Source organism: Sphaerodactylus townsendi, linkage group LG04 (genome assembly GCF_021028975.2).
Source record: "Sphaerodactylus townsendi isolate TG3544 linkage group LG04, MPM_Stown_v2.3, whole genome shotgun sequence".
Lineage (NCBI taxonomy): Eukaryota > Metazoa > Chordata > Lepidosauria > Squamata > Sphaerodactylidae > Sphaerodactylus > Sphaerodactylus townsendi.
This window is the reverse complement of record NC_059428.1, coordinates 153241591-153267941: the sequence shown is the minus strand read 5'-3', so window position 1 is coordinate 153267941 and position 26351 is coordinate 153241591. Positions and strand designations below refer to the sequence as shown.

The 26351-nt window shown below is 45.7% G+C and overlaps 1 protein-coding gene across 8 annotated transcripts in view; it reads right to left on the bottom strand.

Moving 5' to 3' along the window:
* The window catches only part of LOC125431855 (ankyrin repeat and fibronectin type-III domain-containing protein 1-like), a 310810-nt gene that overhangs the window by 211659 nt on the left and 72800 nt on the right, over nucleotides 1-26351 (bottom strand). For 7 of the 8 annotated variants that reach the window (XM_048495029.1, XM_048495028.1, XM_048495032.1 and 4 more), the window contains 2 exons: nucleotides 13184-13377; nucleotides 12658-12887 (listed from right to left, as the gene is read on the bottom strand). In XM_048495029.1, the coding sequence (XP_048350986.1) occupies nucleotides 12658-12887; nucleotides 13184-13377 (424 nt within the window). Of the gene's footprint in view, nucleotides 1-12657; nucleotides 12888-13183; nucleotides 13378-26351 lie in introns of those variants that run through there. The other variant, XM_048495037.1, reaches the window with a different exon arrangement.

Here is a 26351-nt window from a genome sequence, read left to right as displayed (position 1 = left end):
GGAGACTCAAGGTGGCTTAGAAGAAGAAGAAGAAGAGTTGGATTGATATCCCCCCTTTCTCTTCTATAGGAGACTCAAAGGGGCTTACAAACTCACAACTCACAACAAACACCCTGTGAGGTAGGTAGGGGTGAGAGAAGAACTGTGACTAGCCCAAGGTCACCCAGCTGGCATGTGTGGGAGTGCACAGGCTAATCTGAATTCCCCAGATAAGCCTCCACAGCTCAGGCGGCAGAGCGGGGAATCAAACCCGATTCCTCCAGATTAGAGTACACCTGCTCTAAGCCACTGCTGCTTACAAACTCCTTTCCCTTCCTCTCCCCACAAAAGACACCTTCTGAGGTAGCTGGGGCCGAGAGAGTTCTGTAGAACTGTGACTAGCCCAACAGGATCATGGGAGCCTCTATTCAGCCTCTGTTCCCCATGGTTACTTTCCCTTCCTCTTTATCTTGCCTTACCAGAACCTCCTTCCTGGCCTGGAGAAGCCAAAGAAGCTAATTTCTGTTGAGACCACAACATATCCTCTTCCATCCCTTGGAAAGCTGGGCTGTCTCCCAGTTGCACTGAGGGTTTACTGGAGTGTACGGAAGCAGTGGAAAGCTTTCTGCAAGGGGAGGTGGTTGGCTGGGGCCTCCCATCCATACAGCTAAAGAGTTACTACCCTTCCCCAAATTTCTGAGACACTGCAAAAAATCACACCAGCTGCGAAAATGTTGAGGTGTTACAAGATACCGGCACAGCAGCATTCTAACTGGAATTTAACGCATGCAGCACTTGGAGAACAGAAAGGGGAAGATGGCAGGAGAAATGCAAAAGGGCAGTGATCACCACGACCACCCCAGCTTGATTTCTGTTGGATCTTGGAATACAACACTTCTTTCTATGCCATCATTGGAAACTTATAAACTTATAAACTTAGAAAAGGGAATTTCAACTAATTGCATTGATGAAGCATAGAGAATTGACCTTTTGCAGTTAGAAGCATGGTTTTTTTAAAAGCTCAGGGCAGAGAGAGACTATATGGCCTCTTGTGCACATGCAGATTAACGCACTTTCAATCCACTTTCGATGCACTTTGGAGCTGGATTTTGCTGTGCGGGATAGCAAAATCCACTTTCAAACAATTGTGAAAGTGGACTGAATGTGCATTATTCTGCATGTGAGGAAAAGGGCCAGAATCTCTCTTCGTAGCTTTTTAGCTAGTCTCCAGGGGTAATTCCATAACACCCCCAAAACCCTCTAGCATGCTATGTCAATACCATCTCCTCTCTGCATTTTATCTCTTGTGTACCAATGCCTCAATACTGAGACTGCCACTGCCACACAACAAGGGGGAAAGGGGAACACAACAAGGGAAACAAGGGGAACATAACCCTGGCTCTAAACATAAACCTGGTTCCTACCAGTACTGGGAACAGATAGAACTGAACACAGGGAATCATCGTTCTGACCAGAGCGTCAGTCTTTGTTTAAAGAAGCAGCCGTCGTAAGCATCACCATCCCAAAAGGTCTCACAAAAAAGGCTTTGTAGTAAAAAAAACAACAGGGGTAGCACACAGTTCTTTTTCTTCGCCCTGTTCACATAAAACTCTCTAATGGAAGGAAAATATATGAGCTAGGTACCGTTTTCCTGAAAGGAAAATAAATTCCTCTGCCAGTCTGCTCTCAGCTTGCTGTGAAATATCACAGTGGTTCAAGTATTGCTCGGACCAGTGTGCCCTCGTGCTCCCCTGGGGAGTTATAAATTGGCCCACCGCTCCTGATATTTATCTTTGTCATTCAACTAGCCAGCATGACATGGACTGTCATTCCCCGCTTTGATCTGCAGATAGACGGGGGACGTTTCTGAAGCCAATAGAGCCCCTCCTTAGTAATTCTCTCTCAACTGCTGTCTCGGCCAGACTGTCTCCTCTCTTCTTATCTTCCTATCCTTGTCACGCAGCCTCCCTGACATCTGAACACTCCAGCTTGCTTTCTGCTGTCACGGACCAGAATGCCACCCGCTGCCCGACGCTTCCTCCAATTCTGTGGCTGTCAAAACACCACTTGAGTCTCAGTCTCAAGAGAAGCAGCACAGGCAGGTAAGACCGAGGAAACTAGGAAACCCCCAAAACTGGGACTGAAGGCAACCAAACAGGAACAGGAGCTTAATCCAGTTCCAGGGAGTTCCTTCTACAACTCTGTGTAAGAATTACCTTGACCAGATGTGGGAATTGCCTTCAAGGTATCACGTTGAAAAGCTGGTCCAACGTAAACAGGTAGGCTTGCAAGGGTTCGCTGTGAATAACTGGGAAACAGTTAAACATGAAGCGGAAGAGCAGTAATAGCCAGTAAAACGCAATGCTCTGCTTCTTTGTTATGAATTCCATGGCAAAAGAAGACAACATGAAGCATGACAAAACTGCGCATGAAGGTGACTTTTTCAGGCTTCCCGCACTGCAGGAAAGGCCTGTACAGAGGAAGGAGTGGTGCTCTAGCGGAGCCGTCCCTGTCCACCTCAGCTCTGGATTCAGCTGCAAAGCTTGTGCGTTTGTAATTCAATGATATACTCAACAGTCAACATCTGAAACACCTCTGTAACACACCTGTGTCTTCTTTAGACTAAAGCATGTTGCATGCACACAAGTAGGGCCTTGGGCCAAACCACTGAGTCCGACACGTTGTTTTCACAAGGCACTCAAAGTGATAAAAGGTGTGCACATGCTCTAACCTTCACAGTCTGCACAACAGCAAAACTGGGAAAATATGTCATTATAACACACACTACTGGGAGATTTAACATGAATGCTGCACCCTTTCACAGCAACGCTGGTCCTATAGAATCTAGCTGTGTGATGTGAGAACCACCAAATGATTCCTGGACCTCTGAAGGAGTCACTATTTTTAAAAATTGCAAGGAACTTTGAGAATCTAATTGCTGTGGGGTTCTCAGAGACTAGTCTAGGAGCTCACGTTTCACTTGACTGGACCTTAATTCTGCTTGCCTGCCTGCCTGCCTGCCTGCCTGCCTGCCTGCCTGCCTGCCTGCCTGCCTGCCTGCCGCCTTCCTTCCTTCCTTCCTTCCTTCCTTCCTTCCTTCCTTCCTTCCTTCCTTCCTTCCTTCCTTCCTTCCTTCCTTCCTTCCTTCCTTCCTTCCTTCCTTCCTCTTCCTTCCTTCCTTCCTTCCTTCCTTCCTTCCTTCCTTCCTTCCTTCCTTCCTTCCTTCCTTTCCTCTTTTCCTTCCCTCCCTCCTTCCTCCTGCCTTCCTTCCTTCCTTCCTTCCTTCCTTCCTTCCTTCCTTCCTTCCTTCCTTCCTTCCTTCCTTCCTTCCTTCCTTCCTTCCTTCCCGTCTGCCTCTAGATACAGCAGTATGTCCCACTAGAATATTCTGTGTGCGCTCGGGAGACAAAATAAAGCCGCTGCCGAAAATAGCCCATTCTCAGTATGATTGCTGGTGTCAGACTGTTTTGTTTATCCCATAAGCCAGTTAAACCTGAATATATTTCAAAGGCACTGAAGCTCCATCAGCCAAAAGGGTTGAGAAGTTTGTGCTGCAAAGGCACACATGCTGAGAAAAAACCTTCACGCCAAGCCCAAAGGATTGCTGGAAGCTTACAAAGAGAACGCAGCATTATCCACCACAGCAAAGCACACAATTGCTGAAACCTGTTGTGTACTTTGCACATGGTAAGAGCTGGGTAGCTGGGTGCCTTTTGTTCTTTTCCCCCCTGACATCTCAACAGTACTGTAGAGAAAAACAATAACTGTTAATGTTTATTTCTATATTTCCCAGCAGAAATAAAGAGAATTATTTGTGAAGGCTAAGCTTGAACATGGCCTGCCTCACAGCAAGGCGAAGTGGAGAGTCGAATTAGACAAGGTAGCATCCCTGAGTCCACCAAAGGGATGCCTCTGCCATTTTGCAAAACCCTTCCTGTTGACAAAAACCATGAGGCACCCTGGGAAGGATCAAAATAAATAAGAAAAAAACTGATACGCCACCAGGCTTCCAGAGAAATCGTTTCTGTTTTGCATAATTTACCGGCACATTTAAGGGGGGAAAGGAATTTTTAAAAGCTCATGCACATCAGCTCTTTCCTTCAGCAGGGCCACGCTATAAACTGTACTTTATTTAAAATATTTATATCCTGTCTCATTTCTTTAGACTCAAGGCAGCAACTTTGTTACCAGAAGATGTATGTTCGATCATTCAAGCTTGAGGTCAGAAAACAGCTTCGCCCTGTGAAACCACAAATTACTTCTCGAAGTGAAATGACAAACTGCCTCCGCAGTTATAACCCCACGAGCCGCTATCTCCTCCCCCCTCCCCCCCACTTGCCCAATTCCTCCCCCATAAAACAGCCAGAGCTGTGACAAGTGACCTCAGGACCCGTTTCCTTCACATGAGCCAAGGCTGATCTAATTCCCATGGATCGGGTGGGTAATAAAATTAACTTCCCTAACAGCTAAAACTCAATTAACATGTAAATGTCAGGGAAAAGGGTCCACTGGCTTCATTTCCTACCCGAGATTAGTCATCTCAAGAAGACTCTGTTAACACATGAAAAGCAGGTCTTGCACCCCAAGGACGGTTAATTAAGTCGTTGCGACTACACACAGCTACCAAAGGGAAACTATCCCGTAAATCACTGAACCATCAAGGTGTCTGGGTTGCCCAAGAAAAACAACACCGTTGGCACTTTTAACTAGGACACATGTACAAAAAGGAAGGCTCCAAACCCATATTCTCCAAGAAAGTTCCCAAGCAGATTCATTTCTAATCTCTACCGTTATAATTCGAGGTTCCTTCTGCTCTCTAAGGTAGAAGGGCATGTTCTCGTGTCCAGCTTTTAAAAAAAAGAGTTTACAGCCACAGGAGCAACAGTCTAAAGACAAATACTAGGGTAAGGGGAAGGATGAAGCAACTTAATTCTTTCTGGGGGGTGTTGTGTGGCTTCCGGGCTGTATGGCTGTGTTCTAGTAGCATTTTCGGCTGCATCTGTGGCTGGCATCTTCAGAGGATCTGATGGTAGTAAAGCAAGTGGAGTATATATACCTGTGGAATGTCCAAGGTGGGAGAAAGAACCACTTGCCATTCCACAGGTATATATACTCCACTTGCTTTACTACCATACGATCCTCTGAAGATGCCAGCCACAGATGTAGCCGAAATGTCAGGAGAAAATGCTACTAGTACAGGGCCATACAGCCCAGAAACCACACAACACCACAGCAATTCCGGCCATGAAAGCTTTCGACAATACATTAATTCTTTCCCCTGGCAAAAGAGCACTATCTCCAATAAGCTTTCATCAACCCCCAGGGGAGATAAAACCAGTTTGAAGAGTAGTGGTGACTTTCCCTGGTGGGACTTTCCCTGGTGGGAAAGTCCCAAAAGTTCCCCCTTTGGTCTTCCTGCTGAAATCACAGCCCTGCTAGCTGCTATACGTTGAAAATTATAAAAGTCTGAAAAAGTAACCATGGAACTACACATGCCCTCATGTTAAAGGAGGAATGGGCAACTGGAGGCTCAGCCTCAGCAGCTCGGTATACATCTTTGAAATACATAAATACATTTTAATGCCAATAAAGGCATTCATTCATTCATTCATTCATTCATTCATTCATTCATTCATTCATTCATTCATTCATTCATTCATTCATTCATTCATTCATTCATTCAGTGAATTCCAGCTCTCAAAATCCTTCCCCTTGAAAGCCCTCAGCATTAACCATTAATTCCTAGGACCCTTCCCCACGTATTTTTACACACAGTCACTTTCTCTCAATACCTTCAGATGCCTTACTCAGGTAGATCAGACCAACTACCTCGTGGCATAGCAGGGGAAGAAAGGTAGAGTTAGTTCAACCAATGGGAAACCATGGTTGTATCAGAGATGAGGGTGCAGAGGAACAGGAGGAAACCAGCGTGTTTCTTACCCCAAAGCAAAACAATTTTGCTGTAAACATTGGAAATTCTTCTGGATGCTTCCTGCTTTGCACCACAAATGTCAGCACACCAGGTAACTGCTTTAATTCCTGCTGCCATGTAATTTCATCTCTTCTCTTTTAGTGGCTTGCAATTGTAAAGTCGGGAGGCCATCTGTCATCCACAGAAACGTCCCACCAGGCTTCCAAGTCTTTCTCTTGCTACGGTCAATCCAAATTCTCATCCCATTAGATGAGAGCAAAGTCAAATTTGCCTGCTCTGTCCTGACTTAAAGATCACCTGCATGATTCCAGAGATTTAAAAAAGAGAAAAAAACCCAGAGTCCAGGACTTTGAAAGAAAAGTCCCTCGTTCAGGGCTCTTCTAAGCAGCCCAAAAGACAGATTTGGGGATATAAAGCCAAGGAGAGAATGAAAATCTAATTGATACCAGGATAGGATACTACCTTAAGATGAGGAGGGGGGGAGTGAAAAGACTTTAGCCTTTAAAAATAAAAAAGTGGAATTACCACAGTTTACTACAGGATGTTTTCTCCCTTCATTCTAGGCACACAAGGATTGCTGCAAGCCCTCCTCCTTTCTTTCCACATTCCTGATTGGTTTTGTGCACAAGTACACCTCAAAATGGCACCTCTACTTAATGCAGCAGCATTACCTTACAGTGGAGAGACATCTGATCCCTTCATTACAATCCTGAGACTGGTAATGAGGTACAGAAACCAACATATCACTCTTCAAATCTGGTATCATTTTCAAGTGGAAAATAAAGCCATTAAACTTTAAAGCAGAAAGAGTGCTCGGCCCTCTGTGTCTCCCATCTGCCATTGTTGCTCCTGTGCTATTCCCTCCCACCCCCATCCCCTGCCATTCATCACAGAGGGACAATAAATTATTATGCTCTTCTTCCACAATAGGGTATCTGGTTCAGGGGTTCAGTTGCTCTGCATGTCAGTTTTGGCCAGCTCAGATCCTATGTACTGAATGGCTGGCCTCTACCCGAATTTTAAATGTTTTTAGATGTATTTTAACTAATTTATTGGACATTACATTGTATTGTGAACCGCCTAGAGCCATTTGGGGATGAGGTGGTCTATAAAATCAAATAAACAAACAAACAAATAAATAAATAGCCTCGATGCTCTAATCTGCCTAGACCGAAGAACTCAATTGTCAAGTTAGAACTGAAGTTTCCAAAAGAGATCCCGGAATACCTAAATAGTCTTCTCTTGGGATCAAATAGCTGAAATGTGGGATATGTATTAAAATAAAATATAATTCCTATGTACGAAGACAGATACTTCTGTCTATTCTAGACTCTTTCTTTGGTATATGGGTTGGCCCAGCTATTTATATTTCGTAGATGTTACCTACCTTTAAGTATACTAATTCTTAAACACCTACCATTGGCTCACTTCTGGGTCCGGAGATCTCAGCAATGTCAAGCTTTTTTGCAAGGATCAAGAACGGACCATTGGATACTTACTGGGAAGGGTCCTTCTCCTGGGGGATAGTAAGCCATCTTGGATTGGGTGGTTTCGCACCCCAGTCTCTGGGAGGCAGGAAGTTGTTGTTTGAATTTCCTGTCTGGTTGTTGCCTTCCATTCTGAGTCAGTATTTTCAACTAACAAAGCTATATAACATTTAACTTTAACAACAAACAAACAAACAAACCCATCAAACAGAAAAGAAAAAACATGGTAACAGGAAGACATGGGAAGCTATCCCTTTAAATCTAACCTATTTGTATGTATTTAAATCTGAGAACACTGATATGGATAAAGGAACACATCCTGATCATATGCCATGGGAGTGCCAAGATGGCTTACTATCCCCCAGGAGAAGGACCCTTCCCAGTAAGTATCCAATGGTCCATTCTCCTGGAGGTGTAAGCCATCTTGGATTGGGACCTCCTAGAGCAGTGTCCTCCAAGAAGGGAGGGTTAGGCATGATCATGCAAGATGTGTTCCAGCACTCATCTGCCAAATGCTGTTTCGGCAGCCATCCATGAACTTAGTTTATAGTGTTTAACAAATGTGGATGGCGTAGACCAGGGGTGGCGAACCAATTGGCCATGCTGACAGGGGCTGATGGGAATTGTAGTCCATAACATCTGGAGTGCCAAAGGTTCGCCACCACGGGCATAGACCATATGGCTGCCTTACAGATGCTTTCTACTGAAACATTTTTCCTAAAAGCTGCATTTGTGGCGGCACTTCTAACCGAATGCGCTGTGATACCGGATGGTATTGGTATGTTAACGGCCTTGTGGGCCTCGATAGTTGCAGGCCTTAATAGTTGAATTTATGGAAGCTGTTGACATCTGGTGTCCCAGATTAGGGCTTGTCACATTGATGAAGAGATAATCTGTTCTACGTATACTTTCGGTTCTAATGATGAAAGCTTTTAATGCCCTTTGGGCATCCAGATTGTGCCATAATTTCTCCGTCGGGCATGATGGTTTTGGATAAAAACTCGGGATAACAATCTCTTGTCTGTTGTGAAAGGCCGATCTAGCCTTGGACTTAAATGTAGGATCGGTTCATAGAACAACTCGGTCCGGATGGAAAACACAGAGGTTTGAATTAACCGATAAGGCCCAGAGTTCTGACACTCGCCTGGCAGAAGTGATCACCACAAGAAACAGGGTTTTCATACGTAGCCACTTGAGGTGGATCGTCTGCACTGGCTCCAAGGGAGTTTTGGAAAGTGCAGATAATATGGGGTGGAGACGCAGGATGGGAATCTGTAAATTGGTACAGGCTGAATTTGTCGCACTCCATGAATGAAACGCACTACATCTGGGTGGCGAGATGCCGGAACATTCTGAAAGGTGGGCCAAAAGGTGGATAGAGCTGCCACCTGTCTTCTTAACGTGGCACTCTTCAAACCCCTCTCAAACCTGTTTTGCAGGAACTCCAAAATCAAGGCCAATTGCGGGGATATGGGATCTATGCCCTTTGACCTAGACCAGGAGACAAAGGTCTTCCACGTGGCGTTATACATTCGGATCATAGCTGGTCTCCTTGATGCTAATAGGGTGTTCGTCATCTGATCCGAATATCCCTTTCTTCTTAAGGAATCCCTTTCAACCGCCACGCGGTCAATCGGAACCATTCGGGATGTGGATGATGCACTGGCCCCTGACTGAGAAGATCCCATCTTTGAGGCAGATGAAAAGGTGGCAGAATTGTCAGTTCCTGAATTACCGAAAACCATGGATGTCTGGGCCAGAATGGGGCAATCAGGAGAGCAAGGAGTACTTTTGAAAAAACTCGGGGAGCAGTGGCTAATCCGAATGGAAGTGCTCGGTACTGGAAATGTAGATGATTGACAGCAAAACGGAGGAATTTCCTGTGAGCCGGATGTGTCATGATGTGCAGATATGCCTCCATAAGATTGAGGGATGACAGAAGATCGTGGTGCCTGAGTGCTTCTGAGATGGTTCTCAACGTTTCCATCCTGAATTTGCAGTCTGATGTGATGCAGTCTGATGTGACGGTTGACGTGACGTAAATTCAGGATGGCACGCCAGTCTCCGTTCCTCTTGGGAACAATGAAGAAATGGGAGTATACTCCCAGCTTCTTCTCACTCTCCGGAACCGCCTCTATGGCTTTGATGTTGATGAGGTGTTGAATCGCTTCGATAGTTCTGCGAGCTTTTTCTGGTTGCTTCGATAGAGGAGACAAAAGGAACCTGTTTTTGGGAAAACGATCGAACTCAATAGAGTAACCCTGAGACACCACCTCCTGTGTCCATTCATCTACGTGTTCGCCTGACCACGCGTTGCGAAAATGGTACAGGCGGCCGCCTATGGGAATGGTTGCATAGTCAGGTTCTGGTCGGCTTGTCAGCTGCTGAGAACTTCCCTCCTCTGCCGTAGGTTCGAAATGAAGACCTTCCCCGAAAGGGCTGGTTGTTCTGCCATCGTCGCTTTTCGCCCCATGACGAACGTCTGGTATCCTTGCTGAATCTGGGGAGCGTACGTTGCATACGAAAAGACATTCTAGACGATCGTTGCGGAGAGGTGGCGTTGACACTTTTGGGCAAAGATTTCCTCTTATCCTTCCCTTCAATCAATATCTTGTCGAGATCCTTACCAAACAGCATTTTCCCGTGGAAGTCAAAGCCAGCCACCACAATTTTGGAATGTGGGTCTACCACCCAAAGTCTGAGCCATGCATTTCGTCTGGCCACTACCATGGCTGCCATGGCTTTGGAAGAGAAGGACATGGCATCAAAGATGGCATCGGCTATAAAGGAGTTGGCCTTTAACATGCGTTCCAACCCTTCTTTAATTCCTACTTGTTCTGGGAGTAACATGTCCATGAGACGCTTTAGCTAGACAATGGAGGCCCCTGCCATTATGGAAGTGGGAATCGTCGCCTTAATGGAGTGTGTCAACCACTCGTGCGCACGGCGTAAGGCTGCGTCAGATCTTTTGTCTAAAGAGTCTCGTGGAAATCCCTCCCCTTCCTTGGAGACCGCTCCCCCGTACTGGAGGTTCACTATGGTGGCATCTACCAGTGGGGCCTGTAGGATATCGTTGAAATATGCTGGCAAAACATACAGATTTTTGCAGTAGCCGGAAGACCCTTACTGGCCGGGGGACTAACCCAGTCCTTTTGCATTCTGGTTTCAAACTTTTCTGGTACTGGAAAACAAGAGGAGTGCTCTTGTTCCACTCGAAAGTAGTCCTTACTTCCCTTAGGCCTGCCCTTTCTGGTTTGGCTGGTACAAGGTTCTGCTCCAGGAGGTTCCAGAGCGTCCTCTGAATCTTGGAGCTCCAAAGCAGCTATGGCCTTGGTCAATAATTGTGGTAAATCCTCTAGCTTGAATAACCTGAAAGACTGTTCTGGAGGATCTGTCCTAGGATCCTCGGAATCAGAAAAGTGTTCTTGAAAATCCATGATTTCCTCCTCACTTAAGGATTCATCTCCTGGGAAAAGGAGTGGATCTCTATCAGCTAACTGGCCACTGGAGGGCAGAGCTACTGCTGGCGAATTAGATCGAGCTCTGTTAACATGTTGAATTGCTAAGGGAGACCTTGAGCGGCCTCTAGTGGCCACTCGTGACCTGCTCCTACTATTTCTCCCTTCCATGGCTGCTTGAACAGTCCTGGCTAAGAGCTGGGCAAGGTCCTGAGGGGGAAAATTCTGCCATCCCCCCCAACCAACCTCCCCCATAAGCGGTATGCCTGATGGAACTAGGGGCCCACTCCCTTCCTCATTGGGGAACTCTTGCCTCCGCCCGTCCAAGGCGTCGGACCGTGTTCCGTGCATCGCTGAATCGGCTTCTTCTTCAGGCACCTGAGAAGAGATAGAGAGGCGGCGGCCAGTCGAGTGGTGCGGCGGATCTGGTGTGCCACGGCGTTCCTCTTCTCCCCCCTCAGCTGGCTCTCCGCCCGTGCTCTGGGCTGTGGAGCCATTCCGTCAGGTGCCGGTAGCGCCGAGGTGCTCGAGCGCTCTGGTCCCTGCAGCCGCAACCTTCCGCCTGACTTGCTGCTTCGGCACGCTGCTGGATCGGATCTCTTGGGATTCATCCTGCCTCAGAAACCGGCCGGTTTTGGAGACGGGCGCCGTCGCCCAACTCACTGCCGGCCGAATGGCTGCCCGAGTGGGTAGGGGGGTTATGGCGGGTAGACCTGGTCCCTTCAGCCGCGGACCTGATGAAGCTCTCCCTTGGGGGAGAGAAGGATTGGGCCGCCATTTTGTTGAGCCTGATTTTTGGCGCCAATATGTGCCCTGACTAAAGAACCTCTTTCCCAGTTCTAATACTAGCCCGGGGGGGAAAATGACACACTAAGGGAAGACAGCAATTACAGACCAGACAAGACAATTTTAAGCAAACCTGCAGAAACTCTCCAAGGAGCTATCAAGGTCCTTGCTCTCCCGTTCTGAGGCAGGAAAATACTGGCTCAGAATGGAAGGCAACAGCCAGACAGGAAATTCAAACAACAACTTCCTGCCTCCCAGAGACTGGGGTGCGAAACCACCCAATCCAAGATGGCTTACGCCTCCAGGAGAACTATGATGACAAAATGGCACAGCCATATTTACCTCCGGATAAATTCAGGATTTCAGTGGCAAATTCCAAAAGTGGAAGAATATATTAAGATGGGTGTGTGCCAGCTAGTGTTATCACCTACCTGCTTCAGGTGAGAAGGCTCCTGCTGAAGAGCCTTCTGGAATTAGCGGAAGAAAGATCCATGGGCAGAAATAATATTGCATTTGCGCACAATATGATATAAGGGCATTCAGGAGCCAGAAAGCCCCTGACGTGTTTACATCACATCTAGGGTTTGGGGTGGACGCAACATCTCACACAGTTCAACATCATTTCTATCCTCCCTGCCCAAACTGCCCAGTGTGAGATATGTAAGGTGCAAAAAACTGAAATAGCTTTAAGCTACCAGCCCACAATGCTCAGCAGGAGATACGTAAGATGCAAAAAATGGAAGTTAGCTTTAACAAGACAGACACAGAGACCATTTGAGGAATTTAAGCGTCTGCCAGATTCGATACTTTCGTTCTGTCACTTTTGTCATAAAGAAAATGAGGGTGTCGTCAGCGCCGGAAGATAAATTATTAATGCTGTTCTGTAATGTGAAGTGGTGGAAGAACTAGCAGCAGGGTTAACGTGGAACACCCGTTGTATGCTTGAAATGTTGTGATGATGTTGTGTTGTGATGTTGTCCTACCCCTGAGTGAAGCAACAGATTTTGTTACTCACAAACTGCCTCCGAAGTTTTGTTTTGACACGCTCCGTCTTGGTTTCGGCGGGATGGATAGAGTAACTGAGGGAGCTCAGGTGGTTGTCGACTGACAGACTTTTCCTCATGTAGAAGGACCGGGTTCTGAAGGATCTGAACGGGGCCTCGTCCATAGTGGTGCAGAGCCTAGGCTGAAGGGAAAGGTCTCGAACAGGGTCGCTGCAGTCATCTTCCAGCTGCCACGCCTCTCCTGACAGGGAGAGGGAGATAGAGAGATGATGAAGGCAGGCGGTCAGGACAAAAACACGCCAACCACAGGGTATCAATGCCAACAAGATCCCGAAGAAATAAAACAAAATACTCATGGCTTTCATTCAGTTTTCACTCACAGTAGTAAGATGGAATTTGAGCATTGTTGCAAAATGGTTTTCTGAAACGAGGATTACCCAAAAGTCTTCTTGAGATGTTTGAAACATGTAGTGGAGACTTAAATTGAAGGAAAAAAATTAGAGAAAAGAAACAGTACTTATATTTATTTAAACTTACCGGTAGAGGGCACTGTACACCCTTTTTGACAATCCGGAGCAGCGTGATTTCTGCACTGCTTCTGCTCTGGCATATCTTCAGTATAAAATTTCGAATCCAGAACAGGAACTCGGCTTATGACAGGGGACTGTGGGATGCTGGGAAGAGTTCGAGATTTTCCTAACGAAGGTCTCTGGGGCTTTCTGTCCAGTGATCTTTAAACGGAAGGAAGAAAAGAAGGGAGGAATCATAACTTGTAAGCCAACATGAGCCTGTCGGTAGCTTGATTAACACTGTCCCTAATTTCTGAAAATACCTTAATTTATATAATTTACAGACCTGTGAAATTCCACAGTGGCTGCTTCCACACTAGGACATTTTTTGTCCTGCTCGGTTTTTCCTTTCCCAGCATCAGCTAGGAACAGAACTGAAGCAACATCCAGCTCTTAAAATCTAGCAAACCAATTCATGGCAAAACATATTTGCTCTAAAGCTTGACAGAACCGACTGCAATAAGGACTGGGGAGGAGGGGGTGGGTAGCTGTTGAATCTATTCCCTGCCTACCATCTACAGCCATTTTCATCGTAGATGCCTTTTTACTGGATGAGGAATGGAGACACGGAGGAGAGGGAGGCAGCTCCCATTTCTGTCCAGCACCTCTGAGTGTGCAAAGGGAAAGCAAAGAACTGGTTACACAACCTTTTTCCTCCGCTGAGCCAAGCAGGTTCCTATAATGACTTCTGTCCCCTCCCCACTGCCACAAAAGCAGAAAAATCACTCACGTCTTCCGCATATTGTCTAACTTGCCATCCCTATCTCCTCCAATCAACGTTCAGATTCCTGCTGAAGTCAAAAGGAATCAGACAAAACCCATCAGTGGCACTCCCTACAGCCCGGCCAGCTGCCCTCCTGTGCGTAGCCATATCGGACCATCAAAGCCCCTTGGGGAGAGAACAGACTGCAAAAGGTCAGTCATAATCAACTATATTGGGGGTCTATAAATAGCTGGTGTTTGGCTTTTGGGGCTGTGTGGAGAGTTCATCATCAAGGCTTGACAAGAATTTTTTCCCCAAACTTTCACCTGAAGCAATTAACCGATCCTTTTCGACACTACCTGCTGTGCAACCAAATGAGGATAAGATACATAGAGCCTCACTACTAATCATCACCCAGAGATCTCGGCTGTCTGAAGCCAAAGAAGTACACACCAAGGCTAGAGGAGGAAAAAAACAAAAATGGTGAGTGCTGCTAGGATGCACAGAGATCCCTTAAAAGCATGCTGGGCTTGAAAGAAACCAAACTTCTCAAAAGTACGACTTTTTTTTGTAAATGCAAAAGTGGATTTGAGCGGTTTGTTCCATAACCAAGTGTAGACGTGATTTCAACAACGTGCCCACCAGTTCATGGTTTCTTCTACCCCATAGGCACTTTTTAGTAAGACTGCATAGGCACTTTCTAAGTCTGGGAATTTTAAATTTTTAATCCCTGTTCCAATCAATGTATTTTATCTACAGTTTCGCTATTATGGTGAGATGGGATTTTAAGTTCTAGTCATTGACTGCAAACAAATAATAATGATAATATTCAGTTCACGTGAATACCCTCTTTGTATATACCACAGACTACGTATTACCTTTGATTGTGTTTCTAGTGTTTTTTTCGTACACATATAGTCTATGCTAATGGTACTGTGAAATGGATGTACTTTTGTTCTGTTGTACTGGCCATTGACTGTAAATAAATGATCGATTGAGGTTTCTTCTACAATGTTATGCTTATGGGAAGACGTCCCCTCTCGATACAATTGTTCTACCTTGGAAAAGAAATCTTACAAAACGCCTTTTTCGGCTCAGACGTGATGTTGCCCCGCCGAGATGCACTAACCAGACTTCATTCAAACACAGGGCTTGATGATGACCTTACTGGAGCAGACCAAGAAGACCCCAGTGAGGTGCATGGCAATCTAGGGACTGTTATCTCCCCTTCCCTCCATAGCCTGTCAGTTGGTTCATTCCATCAAGAAATCTGGGATCATCAGCTCTGCAGAATAAAGAGACCGGCTCAGAAGTCAGAAGTCACTAAGTTTTTGAGAACTGAGCCAATTGGGCTTTGAGGAGGCCCAATACGCTCCCCAGTATCGCTTGACCATTGCTTTATGTAATTCAAGAAGATGTAGGTGCAGGCTTCCTTAACAAAGGCATATGGAAAATGATTCCATCATATTCTCTCTAGTGGAAACAATGTACATGGCTTAGTTGTTCATCAGGACCTTAAGGACCAGAAGGGCAGGTGAATTCCTACAACATATGAATTCCAACGGTGACATTTGCAACCCCTCTAGCAGTATTGCAGCCCCACCCACCCCCAATACCTGCACTGCAGCTAATCAGACAGAAGATCACCTTGGAGAGCAACAAACTGTGCACTCAATCAGTGAAGGGTACAAAATCATCCTAGAAAGATTGTTCAATCCTTTGATCTTTCACACCGATTGCAGCGTGAACCCTTCACTACACAAGTCATGCCAGTTCAGATGCAGGAAGTGATTAATTCCCAAACCGCATGCCAGGCTACGATGGTCTTCTGAGAGAGAAAGCACCATGAGCTCTGGAGGGCATAGCTCTGCTTAGGGTGGCACTGTTGGTATAACTGGTAGCAATGATCACAATTGTGGGGCTTGGAAAAGTAACCCACAGCTGGGAGCACCTGCTCACTTTTGGCCCTAGGAGCTCTCTTCCCACTTTCACTTAGGATAAATTTCTGAAAATTCTAAAAGGAAAGATTTTTTTTTTCAGAACTGGAGTGAACTGTACTTCACAATTTCAATATTGCATAAAGAGCTGACTTGTATAATAGCCTGCCTTCAAGAGAATTTGCAGTTGGTGTCCGTGCATGAGTCACAGTTCTGGGCTTGCCTCCTTCTATATATAAGTATTTCTGCCAGCTCTCTGCATTGAAAGTAACTGAATGCTCCAGATGCACCCAGTCACCTGGCCCCAGCTGTGGCTGACAAGAAAGGAGCCCAGGGATTAAATTTGCAGGGATTAAAATAGTATGGTGGGGTCCTGGAGCTCAGAAAAAAATCAGTGTTTAATTAGTTATATTGCTCTCAGCACACTGGAAGATTCTGCTTACGACGGCCCTGAATATGTTTCAGTTCATATTATATTTACAGGCATCAGCATGTATCTAGGGGTAATGGCAAACTGCAAGCACAGAAAATCCATTTTGTCAGAAGACCCTTTTAAGACTCAATTAATCAGAGTGTTTCCAACACAAAACCACTGAGAATTTCAAGCCAGAGATCCTCCGTAAAGGACACACAAAGATTCTCTCGCCTTTGACTCTTGTCTCACCAATACACGCTTGTTGACTTTCTGAAGTCTTATTAACAAAGTTGCCTTTTTGTCATATACAACTCCAGGAATGAAAGAGCAGAACAAAATCATACTGGACACTAAAGAAAAAAAACTCAAAGGCATGAAGCCCTTTTTAACTGTGTCACTGCAACAAGCAGAGGAGGCTGTGCTGGCATCCGTCAGTTTCCTTGTTTTATTAGTTTCAGACAAAAGGACCTTTTAAAAAGAATCCTATTTAAGTCACAGTTTCAGATTTACAATAAAGGAAATGTTGCAAGGAGTTTATGTACAGGACGGGAGAAATAGTATTACCAAGGCCACCTCCGCTAGACCTGGGCACTGTGCTGAATTGTTTAGAGCCTCAACTCACACAGGAAGAGAGCTGACAGCATAAGAACATAAGAAGGAGCCTGCTGGATCAGACCAGAGGCCATCTAGTCCAGCACTCTGCTACTTGCAGTGGCCTTTGGGAGCTCACAGGCAGGATGTGAAAGCAATGGCCTTCTGCTGCTGCTGCTGCTCCCAAGCACCTGGTCTGCTAAGGCATTTGCAATCTCAGACCAAGGAGGATCAAGATTGGAAGCCATGCATCGACTTCTCCTCCATCCATCTGTCTAAGCCCCTTTTAAAGCTATCCAGGTTAGTGGCAGCATCACCACCTCCTGTGGCAGCATACAAGACCTCCTCCTGCCAGTGCCAGTAGGGGTGGCCAACCTATGGCGCTCCAGATGTTCATGGACTACAATTCCCATCAGCCCCTGCCAGCATGGTCAATTGTCAAATGTTCTCCTTAGCCAGCATCACAGCCCTTTAGAAGGGCACGTAACATTTTGCACAGGGGTCACCGGATTCCTCCTGAGAGGTCAGGATTTCACAGCCTCCCCCCTGCAGCCACCACCAGTTGAGCAGGCAGCTTCAGATGCCTCCATCGCCACTGCAGGCTGTTCATTCAATCTGTTATGTTTTTACGCAGCCCTTTCTTTGAAAAGCTCGGGCAGGATAGATTTTTTTCATTCCTCCCTCATTTTATCCTCACAAAACCCTCGAGAGGAAGGTTATGCCGAGAAAAGATTCAGTTGCTATCTTCAGCAAGTCCTGCTTTTCATCCCAATTTCCTGCTTACCGACCTCCTTGTGGTTCCTGCTTGGACAAATCAACAAACTGCATTGTAACAGAGGAATGGACTCACTGACATAATAAAAGCTGCCTCCTCCCACTCTTGGTGGTACGAAAGCTCTGTACGGCATTTCCCTGTACAGGGAACACAACACCAACCTATAGCTGCTGTTAAGTTTCAGCACTCTGGCATTTGTTATCACAAAAGCATGTGTTCTTTGCTCTCTTGATACTGTAAGATGATTGAGAGGAAGAGACGGCTGGCAGCTACCACATTGCACTCCCCTCCAGAGATCAAGTACACACAAGGCTCTGCTGTGACAGCCCAGGAGAAAACCAACTGCCCAAATCAGCAAGTGGAGCAGGTGAATGAAAAACCACGGTGACATGTCACTCCAGACCTGTTTGTCGCCTCTCTTAGAAAAATATTCTTTTCAGTGTCTTTTCCTTCTCTATATATGATTCTTCCAGTTTCATTTAGATGCTTTTGAGACAGAATGATCAAGACAAAACAAAATTCAAGGGATGCATGCACACAGTATTCCTTTCTTTAAAATCCTTATAACTTCCGACAGCTGCCTCGAGAACCTTTGGCTCAAAAGGCAGAACGAAACCTATTTCAAATGAATAATTAAGTTCTTCCTGCCCTTGAATCTGACTGTATTTATTTCTCTGTCAAAAGCACTTTGAAACATCTGTCGCAAATCTACCTGCTTCCTAAAATTAGAAAGGAAGAAACAGGCTGGCACAGAAATACACAAGATTACTTTTCTGAAAGGATGACTGCTTGTATTTTGTAATGCTGACTAGCGTCTGCTGTATCAGCATCACTTTGATCCTGGTATAAAAGAATACTGCAGATGGAACTTGGAATCCAGGGTTCAAATATAAGCTCAGTCACAAGAGGTACAATTCCTCATCTCTACAGAGATAGCCAGTTATCCTTCTTGGGAGGCTGATGAGAAAATGTTTCAGAGATAGGATGTGATCAACTCTGCATCTTATCCTGCACCACCGTAACCACGGCCTGGCCATTGCAAATTGCCCTTTTCATGAGCATGCAGTGATAGGAACAGCTCTGGGATTTTGTGGTTTTGCAATGCAGCTTTCTATGCCAAGAGAACTGGTGACCCACCTTTTTCAAGTTACTTCTAAGATAAATGCCAAAGGGGGCAGGAAAGTGCAGCTTGAATGACTAAACTCTCTCAACTATCTCAGCCCTGTGTGATAGCAGCACACATTTGCAGAGTGCAACCTGAAAAAGTTGTCGTTCTCTTGGTCCTGTTGGTAAAACCATCCTTTCTTGACATGCTCAGCTGAATTCCTGGCAGGCTTCAAGGAACAACAAGGCAAATAGGAGCTAAACTAATTATTTAATTTAATGCTCTGACAAGTGCAATTGACATGGCTGTTTATCAGGAATCAACAGGCTCAGTAGGTGTTGAGCGATGCACAACGGGCAGCGCTCTGTGGAGTTTGAAAAAAAAAGATCCTTTAAAAGCTGAAAGGGCAGCAAGACTCATTTCTCCCCCTCCATAAACTGTAACAGGAACTGAGCATCCACATTCCAAAGGTGGCTTTGAGCAGCTCAGGCCCAAAGGTTTGCTGGTTTTCATGCTCAAGATGTCCTGCCAACATCCTTGGGTTGCAATTCTGGGCACTAAGAACTGAATGCAACTGTAACAAAGCTGCAAGAGTGTCGCAATCGTTCCCAAATACGCAAACCGTACAATTTTGCACGCAGTAATGCCTCTATACTTCTAATGAATTTTCAAAGTCAACACAGACGAACCATGTGTAGAAAGTCCCTTTCGTGCAGTGTAATAATCATTAATTGGGAACAGTTTACAGTGACAGCTAGAAAGGCATCTAAGGCATAATTCAACAAGTTGAATTTACATGAGTAGACTCACCTAAACACTTGGCTTTAGTTGACAAAAAAAATCATCATTCATCCAAAAGAAATTTTTAAAAAATGGTTAGCTGTAAAAACATCTTCCTGAAGTTCTAGTGAGAAATGAAATATCATGAGATCTACAGATGGCCCGGGGCTTTTTTAATATATATAGCCTCCTGCTATTACTCTTGGATCTAACTGTACAGATCTAACAGTGGTCTGTCTTCTTGATGCACAAAACCAGCAAGGGGCGAGTCAAGCTGCTACTTGTGAACTGGCCGACTGTAACCTCGCTAGGAAATGTTCAGCTTGGCAAAGACTTAGTCAAGTTACCGCAAATCCGTGGAGCATATTGTCAGGGAACAACCAGATGTTACGTGCAAAGTTAAATTCTAAATTAAGCAAATTTATACATCGAAAGGAAAAAGACAGATAAACAACTAGCAGAAAAAAGAAACCGGTCCGCACCAATTACAGTAATTTGTACATCCCAGATAGTCCCTTTTTCAGTGACTTTCAAGTCTCTCAGCCCCACAGCAGAGCTATATTCCACCCACCTTGGGTCTCTCTGGCTTCCCTTTGAGGGACCAGATAGGAGCAAGATACACCATATGAGTGGCACACTGGATCAGGTTTTTTTAAGCTATTTTGCAAATAAAGTCTTGTCGCTCTGCCAAGACCGCCCCACAGATGCTGAAGTGAACTGGAGGCTCCTTGGTCATTTTCTGGTCCTGTGTTGGACACTTTAGCTGACTCTCCTGGACCAAGGTTGACAGAATCCTGGCTGCTGTGAAACCAGCCACTTGCCTCTTGCACCTGTGTCCATTATGGTTGGTTAAAACAGGCAGTGAGGGGGTACGGGCCCGCCTGGTGGACATCATCAATCTTTCCTTGAGTCCAGAGGTCTTTCCAGGGAGGTTGAAAGAGGTGAAAGAGGTTGAAAGAATGGTGAGAATGCTCTTAAAGAAACCATCTTTGGATCCTTCTGATCCATCCAATGACCACCCATTTTCAAACCTTCTGTTCCTGGGCAAGATAGTTGAGAAGGTGGCAGCAGAAGAGCTCCAGGTTTTTCTGGAGATGACATCGACTCTGGATCTGTTTCAGTTCAGCTTCTAGCCTGACCATCAGAAGGAGACTGCGCTGGCCATCCTCACAGAGGATCTCCATAGACAGCTGGATTGAGGCGGTTCAGCACTTTGATCTTACAGTAGCGTTTGACATGGTCGACTATGGTCTTCTGACCCACCACCTTGCACACTCTGGTATATGTGGGTCAATCTTGCAGTGGTTAGTTTTATTCCTTCACGATCAAGGACAGAGGGTGGCGAAAGGGGAAAGGGCTTCACCACAATACCCTGTAGTATGTAGAGTCCCGTAGGGGGTGATCCTCTCCCCAATGTTATTTAACATCTACATGTGGCCACTTGCCAAGATAGTTCGAGCTTCAGGCTGGATTGTCATCAATATGCAGATGGCACCCAGCTGTATCTTTTGATGGGTGTCCAGCTGGATACTGTCCCAGATATATCAGCCATGTGTATGGAGGCTGTGGTGAAATGGTTGAAACAGAACTGGATGAAACTGAATCCACCTAAGGCAGAAGTCCTGTGGCTGGGCTGGGGAGATCTGGGATTGGGACACAAGCTTCACCTTACAATGGCCTCACACACTTTCTGGACAACGTGGCAGGTTCCAGGGAAGTACTGGTGGGTGCTGTGGCAGTCTTGGGTGCCACAGTGGCACTAGATTAATAAAAGCAGAATGGCATAAACACCAAGAAATTAAGCCACTGCTGCCCCATGGATAAAGGGTGGCCACAGCCCATTCACACAAAAAAGGAAGGGGCTGGAGAAAGGCTTCATGATTTGCAGCCGCCACAAGTAGTGGTCCTTCTTTCAATCCATCCTCATCTCTCTGAAAATAACCTTTTCTTTTAATCATCAGCTTTACTTTTCCAATCTTCTTACCCCTAAATTTTTCGCTTTAATTGGTAGCAAGCCTGAAATTTAGTCCTACCAGCAGGAATTGACACAATTGATGACCCATGGCCCAAGGCTCTAAAACACATGCTGCAACGCACGTCAAAAACAGACTCTCTGCTCTCTAAATTTATTTTGAACCAAGCCATTAGCAAAGAGAGAGAAATATCCCTGTTTCTTTAGTCTCTGGACTGCCAGAAATCACAAGCCGTCCAGGATGTCTTAATTTCACCTTGTTCTGATGACCATCCGTTCCCATCCTCATTGCTCCACAGCCTCCGTGGTCCCTTCAGATATTCGATCCATCAATCATTTCCGTGGTCTCACGCAGACATGTTCTGCCTCAGACCAGACCCAAGCTTTCCAAATTGTTTATCTGCAAAAACCACAATTGCCGACCACAAGTCTCATCCAAACTGGCTGGCATGCACGGATATTTCAACTAAGCAAATGTGACATGCTTCAATACATCATGCTCGCTCATGCCAATAATACAAAAGCAAAAAAACCCCCACAAAGCTGCTTCCCACATGGCTAGCGTTTAAAATATGGGGACAATCAAATACACCCCACTTCAACTCCTCTTGAAAATCCAGCATTAAAAATTCCATTCATTATAACCTCTTGCCAATAAAGGAATTTAAATTCCAGTTCAGTGGCCACATCAGGTGTTCTTCAAACCATGGACTGGAGGACATGCTACAAAGCTCACTCATTCTCTTCCCTCTTTTCCTATTTCTAATTTACTGTAACATCCTTATCGGGCAAACTATTGTTAGCACTAACCACTAACTAAAGTGTTGTTTCAAATCGTAGTTTAGAGACAATCCAGAAAAAGAAGGAACTCAATAAGTGAGTATTGAGTTGGTTTTATATTGTGTTTTCAAGTTATATTTTACCCTTGTTGTTTTTCACCGCCCTGAGCCCTTCGGGGAAGGGAGGTCTATATACTTAATCGTCGTCGTCGTCGTCTTCTTCGTCTTCTTCTTCCTCTTTTTACATGGCAACCATGTTATATGAGGGTCCCTTTTCTTGTCAGTAACTGACAGTAGTTTGCCTCCTAAAGAGGGAAGATGCAACCTTGTAATACATTCTTGATCCTCCAAACATAATGAGGTATCTGTAATCTAAATTAACAGACAGAATATGTTCTGCAAGATATTTAAGTTAAGTTTTTCGGAGGTACAAAAGAGAATGACTGTTGGTTGTGCCAGAACACCTCTTTTGTAAGGATTCAGACAAAAGGTAGGTTAACAGATCTCCTGTCAACAATGAAAGCTAGAACTAGCCTTAGGTTTAAACTGTGAGTCAGTGCAGAGAACTACCTTATTGCAATGAAAAATGCACAATTTTGGATCTGTGGACAAGGCACTCAGTTCTGAAACCCATCTGGCGGAAGTCACCGCTACCAGGAATACCATGTTCATTCTTGAGGATCTTCAAAGGAATGTTTCTTAAGAGTTCAAAAGGTGGTTTGGCCAAGGCATTGAGAACCATGTGGAATCTGGTTCTTAACACTAACAAGACAAAGGAGCTCATAGTGGACTATAGAAGGAATAGCTCAGAAATTCAGCCCTTGACTATAAATGGAGATCAAGTGGAGCGGGTGGCTAGTTTTAAATTCCTGGGCTATGATTAAAGAGGATTTGACCTGGGAGGCCAGACTACCTGCTGGTGGTTAAGAAAGCCCAGCAAAGACTGTGTAACTTTCTGGACTTTTAAGGAAGCAACAACCAGATGGAAAAACTTCTGGTGTCCTTACCGCTGTGCTATAGAGAGCCCCAACCTACTGCATCTGTGTATGGTTCTCCAGTTGCACAGTGGCTAATAGGAAGGCTCCAAAGGGTGATCAATAATTAACAAAGGATTATCGGCTGCCCTCTCTCCTTGAAGAAATCTATAATGCCCTAAGTCTAAATAAAGCCCAAAATATGCCTCTAAGGGACCCGGCCTCATCCAGCACACCTTCTTTAAACTGCTACCATCTGGCAGACGATACAGGGCCCCCACAACTAGGACAAAGAGGCTTAGAGACAGCTTCTACCTAGAGCTGTGGCTATGCTAAACCTCATTGCTTCATATTGATGTATTTGGGGCTATGTAGGGATGGGTGGAGGATGATGATGTATGAGTCTGAAATTGCATGAGTCTGAAATTGTATGAGTCTGAAATTGTGTGCATCGAGGAATGCTGCTGTAAATTTCGTTGTGCGTGCACAATGACAATAAAATGCTTATGCTTATGCTTATGCTTATGCTTAATCTCCATGTTGGGAATCTGTGTAACAATGTGGGTTCTTGAGTCAATGCTCCCTTGAGGAATCAAGACATGTGTGGATGTCCAGGTACTAAAACCCCTTCTAAGGGTGGGATGACGGATGAGATCGCTGCCATGTGTCTCTGCAGTGTGGAAGACCGCAGCCCACTCTCTACTCCATCCTGCAGAAATTGTAACACTGAGGCTACGCTGGGTGTCACAGGATTAACTGCTTTTCTTCTGCACCACCTGACAAAAATCTTCCAGGTGTATTCATAAATCCTTGTAGAGGATTTAAGTCTCAATACAAGGATGGTTTGGGCAACCTGAGTACCAAGGCCAAGGTCTGCTAGTTGTTGCCGCTCAGCCTCCAAGCGACTAACTGTAGTTTGTCCGGGTCTGGATGGAGAAAGGTACGCTGCAGCAAGATGTCCTGTCTGCATGGAAGCTTCAATGGAGGAGCTACTGCCAGCTTCTGGATTAACAAGAACCTAGGCCAGAATGGTGCCACCAGGATCACTTCCACTCACTGCTGGATGATTTTTTAAGGAGTTTGGGTAGAACTGGGTTCAGGAGAAAGTAGTACAGAAGCCCTGGAGGCCAACCTGACATCAGAGTATCCACTGCTTTGGTCTGATGATGTTAGAATCCTGGGAAGAACCTGGGAAGTTGATGGTTCGACAGTGATGCGAAGAGATCCTCTTGAGGGTCTCCCTAGTGCTGCACCTTCAAGAACATCTCACTGTGAAGGGCCCACTCCCTCTGGGATAACTGTTGTTGGCTGAGCCAGTCTGCTTCTAGATTCAGTTCCCCTTTGACATGTTCAGCCTTTAAGTAATGGAGATGAATCTCTGACCTTTCCATGATCTTGACCATCTCTCAGTGTAGTCCATCAGACTTGGACTTCCCTTCCTGTTTGTTGAGGTAGGTCTTGGTTGATACACTGTCCATTCGGATGAGGACATGGCTGCCAGATACCAAATCCATGAAGGCTTGCAGGGCTAGAAGCACTGTTCTCAGTTCCAGATGGTTGATGTGTAACCTGGATTCCTGTTGGAACCATCAGTCTTGCTTTGGAATTCCTTCACAAACATTGCCCCGAGCAGTCAGACTCATGTCCATGGTGATCTATCTAACTCCTTGTCTTGCCTTATGTTTTTCAGATGCAGCCACCAGGTCAGCTTGGACTTAACTGGTGCCGGGACAACGATGGACATCTGTACCTTGCAGGAAACAGGAATAACACTTGATATAGAGGCCATGAATGGAATAGACCCCACTGAATGGCATCCAGATTTGATATGAGTAACCCCACAAGTCTTTATAGGAATGTCAGGATGAAGTGCAACGAGATCAGCAACTGAACCATTGACTTGATTTTCCTGGCCCTATGATCCATCACGAACAGAGCTCCCTGGAGCATGTTGCTGACTACTCCCAGATGGTCTAAGGTTCAAACCAGTTGCCAGGAGCATTTTGAGAGATTGACAAAGAAGCCATGTTGCTCCAGGCACTTTAGAGTCGGCTGCATGTTGTTTTGTACTTACTTACTTACTTACTTACTTACTTACTTACTTACTTATTTATTTATTGTTTCGATTTATAAACCGCCCCATCCCCTGGGGGCTCTGGGCGGTGAACAACATTCACATATACAATTAATTAAATCGATAACAACAATATAATACTAAAATCCATTAAAAGCTACTTAAAAACAGCGGTTTGTATCATAATAGGTGCCCTATTATGGCCAATTCAATTAAGATCACCCCAGTAAAAAAAGAAAAGGGAGGTCAGGTTCCTCTCTGGGAGGGATACATAATAGGTGGTAAAGTGCATCAGATGGTATGTGCAAAAAAGATGCAGGGGGAAGGAGAGGGGGAGGGGGAAGGGGGCGCCACTCCAGCTTAACTGGACACTCCAAAGCGTCCGGTGGAACAATCCTTGGTGCCTTCCACAGGCCCTGGCGGAATCTCACCAAGGTCCCCGCCCAGTCCCGGACAGCTGGAGGAAGAGAGTGTTCCACCAGGCTGGGGCCAGGGTCGTAAAGGTCCCTGGGCCAGTGGTGGGAGGCCAGCCAGCTCTATCATCAAGGGGCCAGGAACCGCTAGTAAATTGGCCTCTGCTGACTGCAGAGGCCGAGTAGAAGGCATATGGGGTAATGCGGTCTCTCAGATACGCAGGGTCCCAGGTCGCCGTGAAGGCCTTAAAGTGCTAAGTTAAAACCCACACCTTGAAGATGATTCGGAATTCCACTGGAAGCCAATGCAGCTGGCGCAGCACAGGTTGAATATGATCACAGAAGGCGCCCCCTGTGAGCAAACGCACCGCTGCATGTTTGACCAGTTTCAGTTTCCGAATCCAGGCGCTAAGAGGAAGGCCCGCCAGAAGCCCGAGGAAGTTACAATAGTCAGCCTCCGGAGGTGACCGCTGCATGTATCACAGTGGCCAGGTCTGCCTGAGAGAAGGAAGGGGCCAGCCGCCCGGCCTGCCGAAGATAGTAGAAAAATGCAGTCCGGGTTACAAGGGAACCCACCTGGGTCTCCATTGAGAAGAGATCTAATCCAGGTGGACCCCC